Source organism: Dermochelys coriacea, chromosome 2 (genome assembly GCF_009764565.3).
Source record: "Dermochelys coriacea isolate rDerCor1 chromosome 2, rDerCor1.pri.v4, whole genome shotgun sequence".
Taxonomy (NCBI): Eukaryota; Metazoa; Chordata; order Testudines; family Dermochelyidae; genus Dermochelys; species Dermochelys coriacea.
Genome location: NC_050069.1, coordinates 116361103 through 116378519, shown reverse-complemented (window position 1 = coordinate 116378519; position 17417 = coordinate 116361103). Strand labels below are relative to the sequence as shown.

At 43.0% G+C, this 17417-nt stretch overlaps 1 protein-coding gene across 2 annotated transcripts in view; it reads left to right on the top strand.

Annotated features, from left to right (window-relative positions):
• The window catches only part of LOC119851432 (N-acetyllactosaminide beta-1,6-N-acetylglucosaminyl-transferase-like), a 64268-nt gene that overhangs the window by 13482 nt on the left and 33369 nt on the right, over positions 1-17417 (top strand). For both annotated transcript variants that reach the window (XR_006279012.1, XM_043508342.1), the window contains exon 3: positions 1100-2269. Coding sequence is in view for 1 of the 2 variants with exons in the window: in XM_043508342.1 (XP_043364277.1) it covers positions 1348-2269 (922 nt within the window). In the remaining variant the exon portion in view is untranslated. The remainder of the gene's footprint in view (positions 1-1099; positions 2270-17417) is intronic.

The window sequence follows — 17417 nt, the reverse complement described above, 5'->3', positions numbered from 1 at the left end:
TCTGTTTTCTGGGCAGCTTTGAAGTAAAATCGGAAAACCAAAAGACCACAAGGCCCAGGGTGGGTCTCAAAAAGCTAACTCCACTGAGGAGCCAAAAGAAGCATGCTTGCTCTCCCAATTGCAGATGTAGCAGGGATATTAATAACTATGTTAATGGTCTGTAAGGTGCCACAAGTACTCCTTTTCTTTTTGCGAATACAGCTGCTACTCTGAAACCTATGTTAATGGAGTGGATTAAATGCTCATGAAAAGTGCCAGACCAGCAGCTGTAGAGACAGCCTTTATTTGCTATAACTAAATCCTTTATTTGAGCACAGAATAGATAAACTCTCCCCCAATTGTTCCACCAATATTTTTAACCTTGAACAGTCACTTCTAGGGATCAGATTTCAGAGTAGCAGCCATGTTAGTCTGTATCCGCAAAAAGAACAGGAGTACTTGTGGCACCTTAGAGACTAACAAATTTATTACAGCATAAGCTTTTGTGAGCTACAGCTCATTTCATCGGATGCATAGAATGGAACATATTGTAAGAAGATTTTTATATATATAATATTATACACACACACACACGTTGGAAGTTGCCATACAAACTGTGAGAGGTTAATTAGTTAAGATGAGCTATTACCAGCAGGAGGAAAAAAAACTTTTGTAGTGATAATCAAGATGGCCCATTTAGACAGTTGACAAGAAAATGTGAGGATACTTAACTTAGGGAAATAGATTCAATATGTGTAATGACCCAGCCACTCGCAGTCTCTATTCAGATTTCAGAGTAGCAGCCGTATTAGTCTGTATTCGCAAAAAGAACAGGAGTACTTGGGGCACCTTAGAGACTAACAAATTTACAGCTATGTTGCTGGCATCCTCTGCTGATTCTGCTAACAGGAGTGCAAATTAATTATTTACACTTGTAGTCTGTGTGGGGGATGGGGATGGGAATGGTTACGATACGGAAATGATAGAGAAGTTTCTAAAAAAAAAAAAAAAAAAAAAAGTCAGTGGGCAAATGGTGATCAGACATGGGCATTCAAAAATGTTTAAACCTGTATTCTCTTTTCCAAACCACTAAATGGAATTATGTCTGTTTAAATCTTAGAATGCAGTACAAGAGTTTTCAATCTGTCAAGCCCATTGAGACCCTTTTCATCAAGGTGATGGTTACAGATATTAAGGACAGTAAAGGAAATGGTCACATAGCAGGCATCAGAATGAAAGCCCATCCTCTTCAACAGAAAACTAGCTCTGTACGGAGGCAGCCAATAGAATGAGTTGATGGGTGATTTATGTTTTGTACTCTGTTCTTTTTACAATATTTTAAGCAGGGAAAACTTTTAAAAAGTAACAATGAATTCACAGATATTTTGCTTTTTTCTTGTGCTTGTTCTTAGTATTTCAGTTTCATTAGTTCTTTATACTGTTAGTTCATCTGAGCAAAAAAACCTTCGGAAGTTGAACCTCTCAGGGAGTTCTATCTTAGCAGAAGCCTGTAATGCACTTATTGAAGAGAAGGCATTTTTTGTACAAGAAAACACATTAAAAACATCATTTGGGAGAACCAGTTGCACCAAATACTTAATTCAAAATCACTATATAACCAGCCCTCTCTCGGCAGAAGAAGCTGCCTTTCCTTTAGCTTATATCATAACCCTTCATAAGGAATTTGATACTTTTGAAAGACTTTTCAGGGCTATTTATATGCCCCAAAACATTTATTGTATCCATGTGGATAGGAAAGCAACTGCTAAGTTTAAGCAAGATGTGGAGAAGTTATTGAACTGTTTTCCCAATGCTTTTCTTGCCTCTAAAATGGAGCTAGTGGTATATGCTGGAATATCCAGACTTCAGGCAGATTTGAACTGCATGAAAGACCTGCTGGAATCAGGAGTTCGGTGGAAGTACCTTCTCAACACATGTGGACAAGATTTCCCCTTGAAAACCAACAAGGAAATAGTTCAGTATCTGAAAAGATTTAAAGGGAAAAACATCACTCCTGGAGGTCTGCCTCCTGCCCATATTATCAGAAGGACCAAATATATCCACAGGGAACAAATATACAGTTTCACTTCTTTCATGTTGTGGACCTTTGTACGAAAAGCACCACCTCCACACAATCTGATCATCTACTTTGGCTCTTCTTATATTGCTGTCACAAGGGACTTTACCGAGTTAGTTCTCAGAGACCAGCGTGCCATTGATTTACTTGCATGGTCCAAGGACACCTATAGTCCAGATGAGCATTTCTGGGTGACACTCAATTCGCTACCAGGTATGTGTGACTTTTCTCCCTCTATGTCCCCCTCTGTTAACCTATGTAATCCTCTGCCTAATAGGTCTACTATACGGCAAACAAAGTGGATCGTTTTATTTTCTATTTAATTATAAATGGGGGGTGAGAACTTTACTAGTAGGCAGTCGTAAATAGATGATTTATATAAAGGTGTGTATTATGTATAAAAAGGAAGCAATGTTAATTGGGATGGCTCACATGTTAGAGATGAAGCCAATATAAAACGTTTCCTAAAGTACATAGCCTAGTCACTTATTAATAATAATCATTGCCCCCATCCTGCAATTGGATCAGCGTAGGCAGATCTCACTGGCTTCAGTAGGGCCTCTATGCAGGCATTAAGTGTGCTGTTGTGCGTATCTGATAGCAAATTAGGGGCCTAAGTTTGATTCTATCATCAGATTACCTAAACACAGGTTTGCAAAATGCTGCTCACTCTTATGGGGGGAAGTAAGGTTTTTGGCTATAAGCAAATTAAGTAAGTCTTTTTTTTTTTTTTTTGTGGTTTGGGGGTGTTTTTTTCCCCTTCATTCTTGTCAATCACTGTTACCTGTTAATGTGAGGGGAAACTGTTTTCTATCACTCTTTTTGTTTATAGTGTAGATGGAACAACATGGTTACAGAACTGTATTAAAGGATTCATGTTAGGGGCTTATTCCTTCACCCGCTTACTTCCCTGGTCCTTCTCGCATGAACAGAGAGCAACAATACCCAAAGTCCAAAGGTGCAAACAATTCGATGTTTATTGGGGTGAACTTCCAGCAAGCATGATTCCAGTTTCCTTCCTTAGTGTCCCCCTTCCCAGCTCTGATGCCCCAGAACCTTACCTGTATCCCTGTTCCCATTTCCCCCCATTAGCAAAACATGATTCCAATTTCCCCACCCGCATTCCCTGTTCCCATTCCTACTTTACTTCCTGATTGACTGCAGACTATATAGTAAAACTTGAGTTCTGCTTAGCTATACCTTAACCAATCATTTTACTGAAATTTAACTAACCAATCCTAACATATTGTAACATGATTAGCCTATCAATTATATCCCACCATCTTAATTAGTTTACATCCAGCAAAATTATACAGCAGACAGAGACCATGGAAATAAACAATAGTAAAGTGGGAACTATAAATGACAAAACAATACAGAAGTGAGGATTTCACAACTACATCTATAAAGAAATAAGGGTTTCCCAGCTGTGTCTATTGATAAGTGAGTTCTTACTGAACAGGATGTTATCAAAGTAAGTTTCCTTTTACATCTTCTAGGCCCTTCCCTTTCTCGGGAGGTGATGGGCATTATCAGGACAGGGTTGTATTCCTAACAGCCCAATAGCACCTTATTTCAATGTGACTAGTTTGGAAGGTGAGGATGTGACCGGTCGCTTCCCAGCTTATGGCTGCCTCTGCTGCTTAGCCAAAGGCCTTAGCCTAAGAACAGGGCCTCCGACTGTCACGGTAAGAGAAGGCCCTTACACCGGCAGACAGTGATTTTGATTCTTTCTTTTATACCTCTTTAACTAGCTAAGTGATAAGAATACACCTAAATTCTTAGAGTATAGGCCTTTACAGACAGGCCGGAATATCTATATCCTAACACTACAGTCTAGGTAACGATCTTACATGTTTCTCTAACAAGGTTCTGTGATAATGTCCTGTCCCCACTACAAATCCAAAACCATGGTAGAACACGGAAAGGCAGGGTCTCTGTTACTTTGTGTTTGGAGAGAGCCTAGCACAATGGGCACCCATTCTTGGTTTGGCCCTGGCCAACTACTGTAATAAACATAATATATACTAAAAATAATGCCTCTGACCGAGCCAGATAACAGCATATTGTCATGGTTAGGCTTGTAATGTAGATGGGCTTTATTGCTTTAGTTTATTCCTCCTTCCACCCTCAGGGCCTGGTATTTGGAAAACTCTTATCTCATCCTCCAATCTTCTCTTTGGCTGGATGGCTGCTCTGCTCTTAATCTGAATGATGTGACACAAATACCTGCAATGTAAAGTCTTAATGGGGAGAGGAATAGCAGCGTGTCGTTGGCACATTTGTAAGTCAAAATAAATATTAGTCAAAGTCACCACAGGCATTAGCTTTAGTTGCAGCAACTGCCCCCTACTTGTAACCCCAGCACTCTCTCAAGTTATCATTTTCACTTTCCTGCATCAGGATCTTGTGTGATTAGTCTGGCTGTTTCCACTCTGCTTCAGGTACCATCTCCCCCAGTAATGGCATAAATGTTATATCAGTTTCTGGGGCACTAGTAAAATGAATAGTAGATGTCCATCCATCAGCTTGTTGGCAATTCCTTACTACCCCTCTCTGGTACTTACTTACTCACTCTTTCTCCCCCCTTCATCTCTATGATTTTGACTCCTGTTGCTCACGAGGGTCAGATTCAGCTAACTAAGCCTGTTGCGGTACGTGGGGTTTCTCTTTTGACTTCCAGCCCCGGCCACCCCACCCTGATGCACAAGTTTGATTTTCGACAAGCATAAAATAGTGTGACCGGTGAAACCACTTTTTGTCTGTCTTACACTATACAACAATTCAACCACACTAATGGCAAGGAAAATTGTGGGTGATATTGCTTCTGTGCAGAGAACCAGTACAAGACCTATTCACCCCTTCAGCCTCTCTTTAAGCCCTGTTTTGAAGCTTAGGTGGGACTGCAATGGTACCCAAGCCTTGTGCTGGGCTTCTGCACAGGAATGAATTTGGCACTGTATGAATTCCTCCAGGATATCTTATTACACACAAGCAAAACTACATGAAGATATTGAGTTAAGGCACTCAAAAGTTGTCTACTTGATCATGGAACCAGGGTCAGGCTTAACAGGATACTTCCTGGCTCATCCAGAGTGGCTGCAACTATGCCCTGGCTTGGCCCGGTTTCCTCCCTACGGTGTGACTCTGGGGCAGCATCACAAATAGTAACTTGTGCTGGAAGTGTGCCCAACCAGACATCTGGAGGGTGGTTTACAACAACACCTCCCCTCTTTTGATAGAGAGGCCATCCTCTGGTTACAGAACCCAGACATCGAGCTCTGATGTCTGTATATGAAAGGACGACGACCCTAAGTGCCTGCACAAATGCTGATCTCAATACATCCCTGCACAGTGAAGCTGACTATTACCTGTCCACAAAGCACTGCCAAGTGCATACAAAGGAAGTTACATGAGGTGGAAAAAAATAATTAAAATTTTTTCCTGCTATCTTAGGTGTCACTTTTTGCATATAGTTATAAGTAACCCTCCCCCCTTCCCAATGCACCAGTTGTATAATGCTGTGCATAAAGGAAGACATTTCCTGACTATGCTGGTGTTCAGCTGATACTAAAATACAGAGGATTCCCTCTTAACAAGACAAATCAAACAGAGTTTCTGATGGTGTAGTCAATGACACTAGGTTCACCTTGAGTAGTCATTACAGTTGTGAAAAGTGCATTCAAAATGTGTTGCTATCTAATCAGAATGGCAGTTTAAACTCACTTTGCACAGGTGGAAGTGACTGAACAAAACTACAAGGCAACGGAGAATCAGGTCTTAAAAGTATCCATGGGCTGTATGTTTTTTAAAGGCTATGAGTTCAATGGAGTTCCTTGCATAAGCAGTAATTAGAGCTCATCTGAAATTTTTTGACTTTGTCAGAAAACGTTCATTTATCAAATCTGAAAATTTTCCACAGTTGAATTTATGGTCACAACTGGAGAGACCATAGGCTGGTGGTGAGGGCACTCACCTGGAGACTCAGCTTATAAAGAGCAGGGACATGAACCCGAGTTTCCCACATCAAGGCAGTGCTCTAACTACTGGCTGTTGGCAGAGGGCGTGTATGCATCTCCCTCCCCAGAACAAAAATTGTTAAACCTTGAAATATTTCATGGAACAGAACATTTTTCAGCCAGCCCTAGAGATAGTGAAGTTCACTTTCTTCATTTCCTCATATATAAAATACAATGTAATGGCCAAAAGGTCAGCTTCTCCACTGCTTTTGTTCCTTGTGGGGTCATTTACATCTGCATAACAACATTTCACATCCAGTTGTCATAGTTCAAATGACTGCATGAGGAAGAAAATAGTGCAACATCAAGCCCTGAATTTTTAAATTTGGACACCTAACTTTAGGCACCCGAATTTAAAAAGTCTGCCCAACAGTGCTTACTTGACTCACATGGTTGACGTGAAGTTAATTAGTTAAAATGTTTAAGGAACTGAACAAACACTAAGTGCTAAGTAACATTAAGTGACATTTTGAAAAAGATTATATACAATGAAAGTTCAAGTTGAAGTAGTTTAGTTTATTTTTTTTACCTGCCAGACAGCTCTTAAAAGCAAAAATAATCTGTAATTTGTTTATATAGGGATAGATTAGAATGTTATCATTGCTGTTTAAAAGACTAAAAACAAAAGGCAAAAGCAGCCAATTTCAGAGTGGTACATGCTACTTGCTGTACAATACTCACTGTGTGGAACTCACAAATTACTTGAATATGTCTGGTTTCAGAGTAGCAGCCATGTTAGTCTGTATTTGCAAAAAGAAAAGGAGTACTTGTGGCACCTTAGAGACCAACACATTTATTTGAACACAAGCTTTCGTGAGCTACATACAGCTCACTTCATTGGATGCATTCAGTCTGATTTCATATCCAGTAGAGGGCAGTGTTATGTAAACCCAGACAACTAGACACATTCCTGGAGAACATACCAGCATTCTGTAAGAGTAGCTGTTTAGTTACTTCCTTTTGTTGCCTTCTATGGATGCTTCTGTCAAGTGAGCCCCTAGCTCTTCTACTGACTGGGCTGCTTCACTGCTGTTGACTTCTGCCCCAGTGAGGGGCTTCAAGGCATCAGTTACATTGGACAGTGTCCACACAATCTTATTTTTCCACTAATTGCACCTTGTGGTCAGTAAGGCAATTGCTCTCACCCACAATTCCCCCTCTAGTCCAGCTTGAAACAGAGTCCTGCTGAACAGCAATCCTGAATAGATATTTATAGATTCAAAAACTCCTACAGATTCAGTGCAGCAGCCTTTACCTTTAGGGATATTATTGCATGATGACCTGACTTCACAACTTTATCCTGAGCCACCACAGGGAGCATTTCATTTGTCACTTTTTCAGCATGGTAGAGGCAGCTCTAAGCCCTCCCCCTCCAACAGTTGTGCCCCCTCCTTCCCCCTGCAGGATCCGCATTTCCACCCACCCACATCCAGCAGGGGTGCCAGTTGGTTCTATTAACCCCAAAGAGCTCTTGTGTTGCCCTCAGATGAAATCCACTCCCAGTACAAGAGCACTAGAAATACTGGTCACCACAACAAAAATCCAGATAGTATGCAGTGACCTCAGTTTCAGCAGGAGTTGGATTTCTCCTGTTGTCTGCAGTGGATGATTAATAGTCACCAACTGAACTCATGTAGTATACATTTTCTTCCCTTTCTTCACTGGGTGTTCTCCATGGATCAGACTTATTTGAGATCCTGAATCAAACGGCATTGTGGTTTTTCAGTAACTGATGTCTACTCCAGACACACAGTACCAGGTATCTGAGTAACTCTTCACATGGGCCATTCTAATAGTTGCTGATGGTGACTCTGCTGCATCAGCAACTTCTAGTTTCCCAGGTGTGACTTCCTTCTACTTGGGCAATTTCATCTCCAGTGGCCTTTGTTTCCTGGGTGGGTCCCAAGCCAGATGACATTTGCAGATGATGGAGAGACAACCTCTCTCATCTGACCCATGGGACACCTGCAAATAGCTTGCACATGGGCCTCTCCAATTTTTTAGCAACTTCCCTAGCTATACTTCTTTGCAGTGCTGTATCTGGTCTAAAGGAGTCACCCCGGGCCTCGGAATTAACAGCAGGCACCTTTAAGGAAACCTCAATTTCTACTTTCACTTTTTAAACTCTGCCTATATGTTTTCCTCCTTCACCTGAAGGTTATGAAAGTCCCCTGTTCCACTGTTTATAAACTGACTTTTCACACAAACTCTGGGAGAGTGGGACCCCTCTTTGCATTGCCAGTTCCAGATTTGGGGCAGCACATTCTGCTTCACTCAAACTATCTTCTTAATGCACACAAGTAACTCTGTAGGGGTTCCCCTTCCTGCCACCTCCTGGCTTGCCATTCCTTCCGGGATTTCAAAAGGGCCAATTCCCCTCATAGTGGTCATATAAGTGTTTGCATAACTGTCTGCAATACCTATGATCCCCACTGGGAAGCTACTGGTAATAAGATTCGGCATCACCATTTAAGAACATTGCTAGGGTTATGCTGCTTTCTAAGTCGTCCACTCATTTGCAGAGACCAACAGCTCAAAGTATGCTCAGTACTCAGATTCCAGTTTCATTTGCATGACATTTCTTCTCAGGCCAAAATGCTTTTGCCACCTTGAAGACACTGCCACCAGTTGTAATACTTGCTTACAGAAACCACTCCAGCACACAGAGGCAGAACTAAACTTCCTTCTAGCCCCTCCAAACCAAGGATACAGCTACACTGCAATTTGATGAGTCAGTGCAGCACATGTAGACATACCTGAGTTAGCTTTGATCTAGCTAGTCTGAGTAACAATAGCAGTGAAGCCATGACAAGCCCACCTCAGACCCCAAGTACATACTCGGGTAGCTAGACCATGCATGTCATGAACCAGATGGCTATCCACAGTCCTTCCAGGTGTTCCTGAGCATACTCAAAATTAGTCAGGGTCTAAGCGTTACCTAGCCCCATCCCTAGGAAATGACAACACTTTTTTGTATGCATCTATTTTAAGGGACATACGGACACAAATTTAACCCTTTGCCGACATAGCACAGTAATTAAATATTTTACAGATTACTTGGAAATGCCACATTCCACCAACCACCTTAACTGACATGTAGAGAGCATTAAAGTGGCATCACGTGGCCTGTTACTATGCATCTTACTGTGGTTGTTGATAGTATTTATTTATAAGACATCACTGCAGTGACTTGCCTTGTCTACATGTGAAAACTGCCTCAATTTCCCTCACAGGTATGTTAATTTAACCAACTCTTTGCCCCTGCCAGACTCCTGTAGAAATTCAAAAGAATCAAACCTCTTAAGTAATCTTCTCCCCATCTCTCAAGGCCCCTTGCTGCAGAAAACACAGAGGAATTCCCCCCAATCTCAGCCAGAAGCTCTGGCCTTGAGCTCCCCAAGAAAGGCAGAAAGGCAAGTGTTGGAAAACAGGATATTGGGCTAGATGGACCATTGATCTGACTCAGTTTGGCCATTCTTATATTCTTACGTGAGCAGCTAGATGAATTCCCATCCACATCATCTTGCCCAAGGCCCCTCCCTCACTTGCTCCTCCTTTAAGATTCCCTACCCTAATCAACGATCCCATGTAATCCTGTCCAGACTTTCCATTTTTGCCCCACTGTCCAATAGCCAGTCACCACACAGGCGCCTTCCATGTTCCTCACCATGGAGACAGTTCATAATTCCAGTTCCTGCAGTCATTTCCCCCAGGAGACACCACCACCACTGCTCATCACAGACCTCATCCTCAAGAGAAAAAAAAATAGAATAAATAAATGTGCATCTCTGCCTCCTTTCCCAGTATACCTTGCTGTACCCCCTAATTCCCATGGTCCCTCTGGCAATAGGGATGCCATGTCTAACTCCTGGCACCCAGAACAGGACCCAGGCACCAAGCTGGCCACGCTCCGCTCCCAACCATGCATCCGCCGGAAGTTACATGTTGCACAGCTGCCACTGCATGGGCACACTAAAGTTTACAGAGAAAGCATTGGTGTCATAGGGGGGAAAAAGGCACATTTCCACCAGAAAGGCATGACAAAATTGACCAGGCTATTTAAAAACTGGCCAAGCAACAACCCTATTGGGAACTATAACCCCCTTAGCTCTCAGCTAAAATAATAATAGGACAGTCATGTATGTGCAGCTTGTCCTTAAAAGGCCAGCATGCCTTGTTACAAACACCAATCACCTACACAGGTTTCAGAGGTTTCAGAGTAGCAGCCGTGTTAGTCTGTATTCGCAAAAAGAAAAGGAGTACCGGTGGCACCTTAGAGACTAACAAATTTATTAGAGCATAAGCTTTCGTGAGCTACAGCTCACTTCATCGGATGCATTTGGTGGAAAAAACAGAGGAGAGATTTATATACACACACACAGAGAACATGAAACAATGGGTTTATCAAACACACTGTAAGGAGAGTGATCACTTAAGATAAGCCATCACCAGCAGCAGGGGGTGGAAAGGAGGAAAACCTTTCATGGTGACAAGCAAGGTAGGCTAATTCCAGCAGTTAACAAGAATATCAGAGGAACAGTGGGGGGTGGGGTGGGAGGGAGAAATACCATGGGGAAATAGAAAAGGAGTACTTGTGGCACCTTAGAGACTAACAAATTTATTAGAGCATAAGCTTTCGTGAGCTACAGCTTATGCTCTAATAAATTTGTTAGTCTCTAAGGTGCCACAAGTACTCCTTTTCTTTTTGAGAATACAGACTAACACGGCTGCTACTCTGAAACATGGAGAAATAGTTTTACTTTGTGTAATGACTCATCCATTCCCAGTCTCTATTCAAGCCTAAGTTAATTGTATCCAGTTTGCAAATTAATTCCAATTCAGCAGTCTCTCGTTGGAGTCTGTTTTTGAAGCTTTTTTGTTGAAGTATAGCCACTCTAAGATCTGTGATCGAGTGACCAGAGAGATTGAAGTGTTCTCCAACTGGTTTTTGAATGTTATAATTCTTTACGTCTGATTTATGTCCATTCATTCTTTTACGTAGAGACTGTCCAGTTTGGCCAATGTACATGGCAGAGGGGCATTGCTGGCACATGATGGCATATATCACATTGGTAGATGCGCAGGTGAACGAGCCTCTGATAGTGTGGCTGATGTGATTAGGCCCTATGATGGTATCCCCTGAATAGATATGTGGACAGAGTTGGCAACGGGCTTTGTTGCAAGGATAGGTTCCTGGGTTAGTGGTTCTGTTGTGTGGTGTGTGGTTGCTGGTGAGTATTTGCTTCAGATTGGAGGGCTGTCTGTAAGCAAGGACTGGTCTGTCTCCCAAGATCTGTGAGAGTGATGGGTTGTCCTTCAGGATAGGTTGTAGATCCTTGATGATGCGTTGGAGAGGTTTTAGTTGGGGGCTGAAGGTGATGGCTAGTGGCGTTCTGTTGTTTTCTTTGTTGGGCCTGTCCTGTAGTAGGTGACTTCTGGGTACTCTTCTGGCTCTGTCAATCTGTTTCTTCACTTCAGCAGGTGGGTATTGTAGTTGTAGGAATGCATGATAGAGATCTTGTAGGTGTTTGTCTCTGTCTGAGGGGTTGGAGCAAATGCGGTTATATCGTAGCGCTTGGCTGTAGACAATGGATCGAGTGGTATGATCTGGATGAAAGCTAGAGGCATGTAAGTAGGAATAGCGGTCAGTAGGTTTCCGATATAGGGTGGTGTTTATGTGACCATCGCTTATTAGCACCGTAGTGTCCAGGAAGTGGATCTCTTGTGTGGACTGGTCCAGGCTGAGGTTGATGGTGGGATGGAAATTGTTGAAATCATCGTGGAATTCCTCAAGAGCTTCTTTTCCATGGGTCCAGATGATGAAGATGTCATCAATGTAGCGCAAGTAGAGTAGGGGCATTAGGGGACGAGAGCTGAGGAAGCGTTGTTCTAAGTCAGCCATAAAAATGTTGGCATACTGTGGGGCCATGCGGGTACCCATCGCAGTGCCGCTGATTTGAAGGTATACATTGTCACCAAATGTGAAATAGTTATGGGTCAGGACAAAGTCACAAAGTTCAGCCACCAGGTTAGCCGTGACAGTATCGGGGATACTGTTCCTGACGGCTTGTAGTCCATCTTTGTGTGGAATGTTGGTGTAGAGGGCTTCTACATCCATAGTGGCTAGGATGGTGTTTTTAGGAAGATCACCAATGGACTGTAGTTTCCTCAGGAAATCGGTGGTGTCTCGAAGATAGCTGGGAGTGCTGGTAACGAAGGGCCTGAGGAGGGAGTCTACATAGCCAGACAATCCTGCTGTCAGGGTGCCAATGCCTGAGATGATGGGGCGTCCAGGATTTCCAGGTTTATGGATCTTGGGTAGCAGATAGAATACCCCAGGTCGGGGCTCCAGGGGTGTGTCTGTGCGGATTTGTTCTTGTGCTTTTTCAGGGAGTTTCTTGAGCAAATGCTGTAGTTTCTTTTGGTAACTCTCAGTGGGATCAGAGGGTAATGGCTTGTAGAAAGTGGTGTTGGAGAGCTGCCTAGTAGCCTCTTGTTCATACTCCGACCTATTCATGATGACAACAGCACCTCCTTTGTCAGCCTTTTTGATTATGATGTCAGAGTTGTTTCTGAGGCTGTGGATGGCACTGTGTTCTGCATGGCTGAGGTTATGGGGTAAGCGATGCTGCTTTTCCACAATTTCAGCTCGTGCACGTCGGCGGAAGCAGTCTATGTAGAAATCCAGGCTGCTGTTTCGACCTTCAGGAGGAGTCCACCCAGAATCCTTCTTTTTGTAGTGTTGGCAGGAAGGTCTCTGTGGGTTAATATGTTGGTCAGAGGTGTGTTGGAAATATTCCTTGAGTCTGAGACGTCGAAAATAGGATTCTAGGTCACCACAGAACTGTATCATGTTCGTGGGGGTGGAGGGGCAAAAGGAGAGGCCCCGAGATAGGACAGATTCTTCTGCTGGGCTAAGAGTATAGTTGGATAGATTAACAATATTGCTGGGTGGGTTACGGGAACCATTGTTGTGGCCCCTTGTGGCATATAGTAGTTTAGATAGCTTAGTGTCCTTTTTCTTTTGTAGAGAAGCAAAGTGTGTTTTGTAAATGGCTTGTCTAGTTTTTGTAAAGTCCAGCCACGAGGAAGTTTGTGTGGAAGGTTGGTTCTTTATGAGAGTATCCAGTTTTGAGAGCTCATTCTTAATCTTTCCCTGTTTGCTGTAGAGGATGTTGATCAGTAATCACATCAGCCACACTATCAGAGGCTCGTTCACCTGCGCATCTACCAATGTGATATATGCCATCATGTGCCAGCAATGCCCCTCTGCCATGTACATTGGCCAAACTGGACAGTCTCTACGTAAAAGAATGAATGGACACAAATCAGACGTCAAGAATTATAACATTCAAAAACCAGTTGGAGAACACTTCAATCTCTCTGGTCACTCGATCACAGATCTTAGAGTGGCTATACTTCAACAAAAAAGCTTCAAAAACAGACTCCAACGAGAGACTGCTGAATTGGAATTAATTTGCAAACTGGATACAATTAACTTAGGCTTGAATAGAGACTGGGAATGGATGAGTCATTACACAAAGTAAAACTATTTCCCCATGGTATTTCTCCCTCCCACCCCACCCCCCACTGTTCCTCTGATATTCTTGTTAACTGCTGGAATTAGCCTACCTTGCTTGTCACCATGAAAGGTTTTCCTCCTTTCCACCCCCTGCTGCTGGTGATGGCTTATCTTAAGTAATCACTCTCCTTACAGTGTGTATGATAAACCCATTGTTTCATGTTCTCTGTGTGTGTGTGTATAAATCTCTCCTCTGTTTTTTCCACCAAATGCATCCGATGAAGTGAGCTGTAGCTCACGAAAGCTTATGCTCTAATAAATTTGTTAGTCTCTAAGGTGCCACCGGTACTCCTTTTCTTTTTACAGGTTTCAGAGTAGCAGCCGTGTTAGTCTGTATTCGCAAAAAGAAAAGGAGGACTTGTGGCACCTTAGAGACTAACAAATTTATTAGAGCATAAGCTTTCGTGAGCTACAGCTCACTTCATCGGATGCATTTGGTGGAAAAAACAGAGGAGAGATTTATATACACACACACACACACACACACACACACACACACAGAGAACATGAAACAATGGGTTTATCATACACACTGTAAGGAGAGTGTTCACTTAAGATAAGCCATCACCAGCAGCAGGGGGGGGAAGAAGGAAAACCTTTCATGTGTGCTGGAATTAGCCTACCTTGCTTGTCACCATGAAAGGTTTTCCTCCTTTCCCCCCCCTGCTGCTGGTGATGGCTTATCTTAAGTGATCACTCTCCTTACAGTGTGTATGATAAACCCATTGTTTCATGTTCTCTGTGTGTGTGTGTGTGTGTGTGTGTGTATATAAATCTCTCCTCTGTTTTTTCCACCAAATGCATCCGATGAAGTGAGCTGTAGCTCACGAAAGCTTATGCTCTAATAAATTTGTTAGTCTCTAAGGTGCCACAAGTACTCCTTTTCTTTTTGCGAATCCCCTACACAGTGGCTGCAATACCTTGAAACAGGCTGAGGAGCCCACGTGATGCTACCAAAGGAGAGGTGGGAACTGTGGGAGAGCACAGCTTTCTCAGCCAAGCCAGCAGGAGGAGGGGGATCTGCTATTTGAATCCCTGGCCACACAGCACAGAGGCTGTCTAACTACAATTTAGAGTATTTATTTTCTTTAATCTTCCCAACTCCACAGTGAAGTAGGGAAGTACTATTATCCAAATAGGGAATGGAAGCACAGAGATTCTTAAGTGACTCACCCAAACTCACACAGAATTTCTTAGGTTTCAGAGTAGCAGCCGTGTTAGTCTGTATTCGCAAAAAGAAAAGGAGTACTTGTGGCACCTTAGAGACTAACAAATTTATTAGAGCATAAGCATCCGATGAAGTGAGCTGTAGCTCACGAAAGCTTATGCTCTAATAAATTTGTTAGTCTCTAAGGTGCCACAAGTACAGAATGTCTTGTAGAGCAGGGACTTGAATCTAGGTCTCTGTAATGGGGTCTCTGCAGGGACCTCCTAGCTCCTGCCCCCACCGGACTGAGCAAAATCACACAGAGACCTTGGTGCAGTGCTTACCTAGTGCTTTTATTTACAGGCTGTGCTCCCACCATACACATAGCCCCCTTCTTACAGTCCACCAGCAGGCAAGAGGGGCCAAACTATCGCTCTCTACTTCCCCTCACTGCCTTTCCTCTAGCATAGCTTCCCTCTTTCCAGCTCCTTTCCCTGGCTTCCTTCCCCTGGGCTCTTATTTAGCCCCAGCCTGATGAGGCTGCAGCTGTTCCAGCTTCCCCAATCAGGGCCAGGTGATCTACCCAGCTCCAATTAAGAATTGGAGCTGGAGTAACAGAAGATTGGCTAAGCTATTTTCTGCTTAGCACCGTCACAGTCTCCTAAGCTACTTCCCTAACCACTAGGCCATCAGTCCTCATTGCTATTACCAAAAGCTAATTTTTGAAATGATGCCTACTGCAGCTGGTCAGGAAGTGTGGCAAAAAAAAAAAAAAAGGGGGAAATTGATGTTGAAAAAAAAAAATCACTAAAATGTGTTTCCATTTTTATCAGCTTTTCCAGCCAGCTCTATCATCTTCATATGTTTTTAAAGAAAGAATCAGTCTCTCCTCCGAATGCTTCTGTCCTGATCTAGAAGTGAAAGGCTCTGTATCCCATCAGCAACATCCTGAACTACCCTGTTCCCTTTCCGCCCCATCAAGTCAAGCTGTGTGCCCACCATCATCTTACAAATTCTACATATGATTTCATATCATGTCTACATGAGTGTGAAATATTAGACTCACCCCTCATTTTTTCAGGTCCTTAGCTCATTGTGAAACCATTGTAAATTGGCATCACTTAAACAGCTGAGGATTTGACCCACTGCCTCTAGAACAGGAAGGATCCAAAATATGGTAGCATTCACAGTTTGACACCATAGTGTTAGACTACCAAGAAATGTGAGAGTGTGTATGTCTATCTGATTTTGATGGCAATAGTCTGACTGTAGGACTGAATGGTGAAACAAAAATCAGAAGAACAGCATAAATGTGGATGTCTCACCTAAGTGAGGACATGTGAAAGCTTATGCAGTGGTCCAAAACAATGGATTCCCTCACCCAATAGGCAGAAGTTCTATCAGCACTCCACTCCAGTTTCCTTCCCTCCAAGTGACAGTATCACATCTGAATGATAGCCATACTGCCATTGGCTCTGAAGTCATGTCTCCCTCAGAATATGTCTATGCTAGAGCTGCAGGTGTAATTCCCAGCGTGGGTAGATACATCTGGGATAAAGCTTAGCCTCAATTGTGTTAGTGGTGGGATGAGCTAGCCACCTACACACAATCCCATCTGAAACCCTTGGTACCTACTCAAGCAGTTAGCCCATACTGCTGCCCACAATGCCATGGCTACACTTCTGTTATCACTTCTGTTACACCTCCAGCTCCAGTGTAGACATACCCTTAGCCATGGGTCACAAGACACAGAGGAATATGAGCAATTCTGAGGTGTACTAGCCAGTTACATTAGCTGATCCCATATTTTTACATAAAGATTAACCCCGGAAGAGGAACATGATGCTGACATCAATTTTTTCCCAGAGCCTTCCCTTATTCCAGTGGTCCCCACAGGTAGCTACCCTGCATCATTTTCCATGCTTATATTCCCCTCCATTCTTGCAGAGGAAGGGAACATAGAAGCTTTGGCAAGTAAGCCCTGATCCAGCAAAAGATTTAAAGGAGTACTTGTGACACCTTAGAGAGTAACGAATTTATTAGAGCATAAGCTTTCGTGAGCTACAGCTCACTTCATCGGAAAGGGGGTGTAGGGCTTGTGGGGATATTTTGGGGTGAAAACATCTCCAAGTGAGCTCTTTCCCTGTTCTTTGTTTAACACGCTTGGTGGTGACAGCATAGGGTTCAAGGACAAGGCAAAGTTTGTACCTTGAAGAAGTTTTTAACCTAAGCTGGTAAGAATAAGATTAGGGGGTCTTTCATGCAGGTCCCCAAATCTGTACCCTAGAGTTCAGAGTGGGGAAGGAAGTGAGTGTAGCTCACGAAAGCTTATTCTCCAATAACTTTGTTAGTCTCTAAGGTGCCACAAGTACTCCTGTTCTTTTTGCGGATACAGACTAACACGGCTGCTACTCTGAAACCTGTCAAAAGATTTAAGTATGTGAATATCCCATTTACTTTACTGACATGCTCACATTACTCACATATTTCAGGTTTCAGAGTAGCAGCCGTGTTAGTCTGTATCCACAAAAAGAACAGGAGTACTTGTGGCACCTTAGCGACTAACGAAGTTATTAGAGAATAAGCCCACGAAAGCTTATGCTCTAATAACTT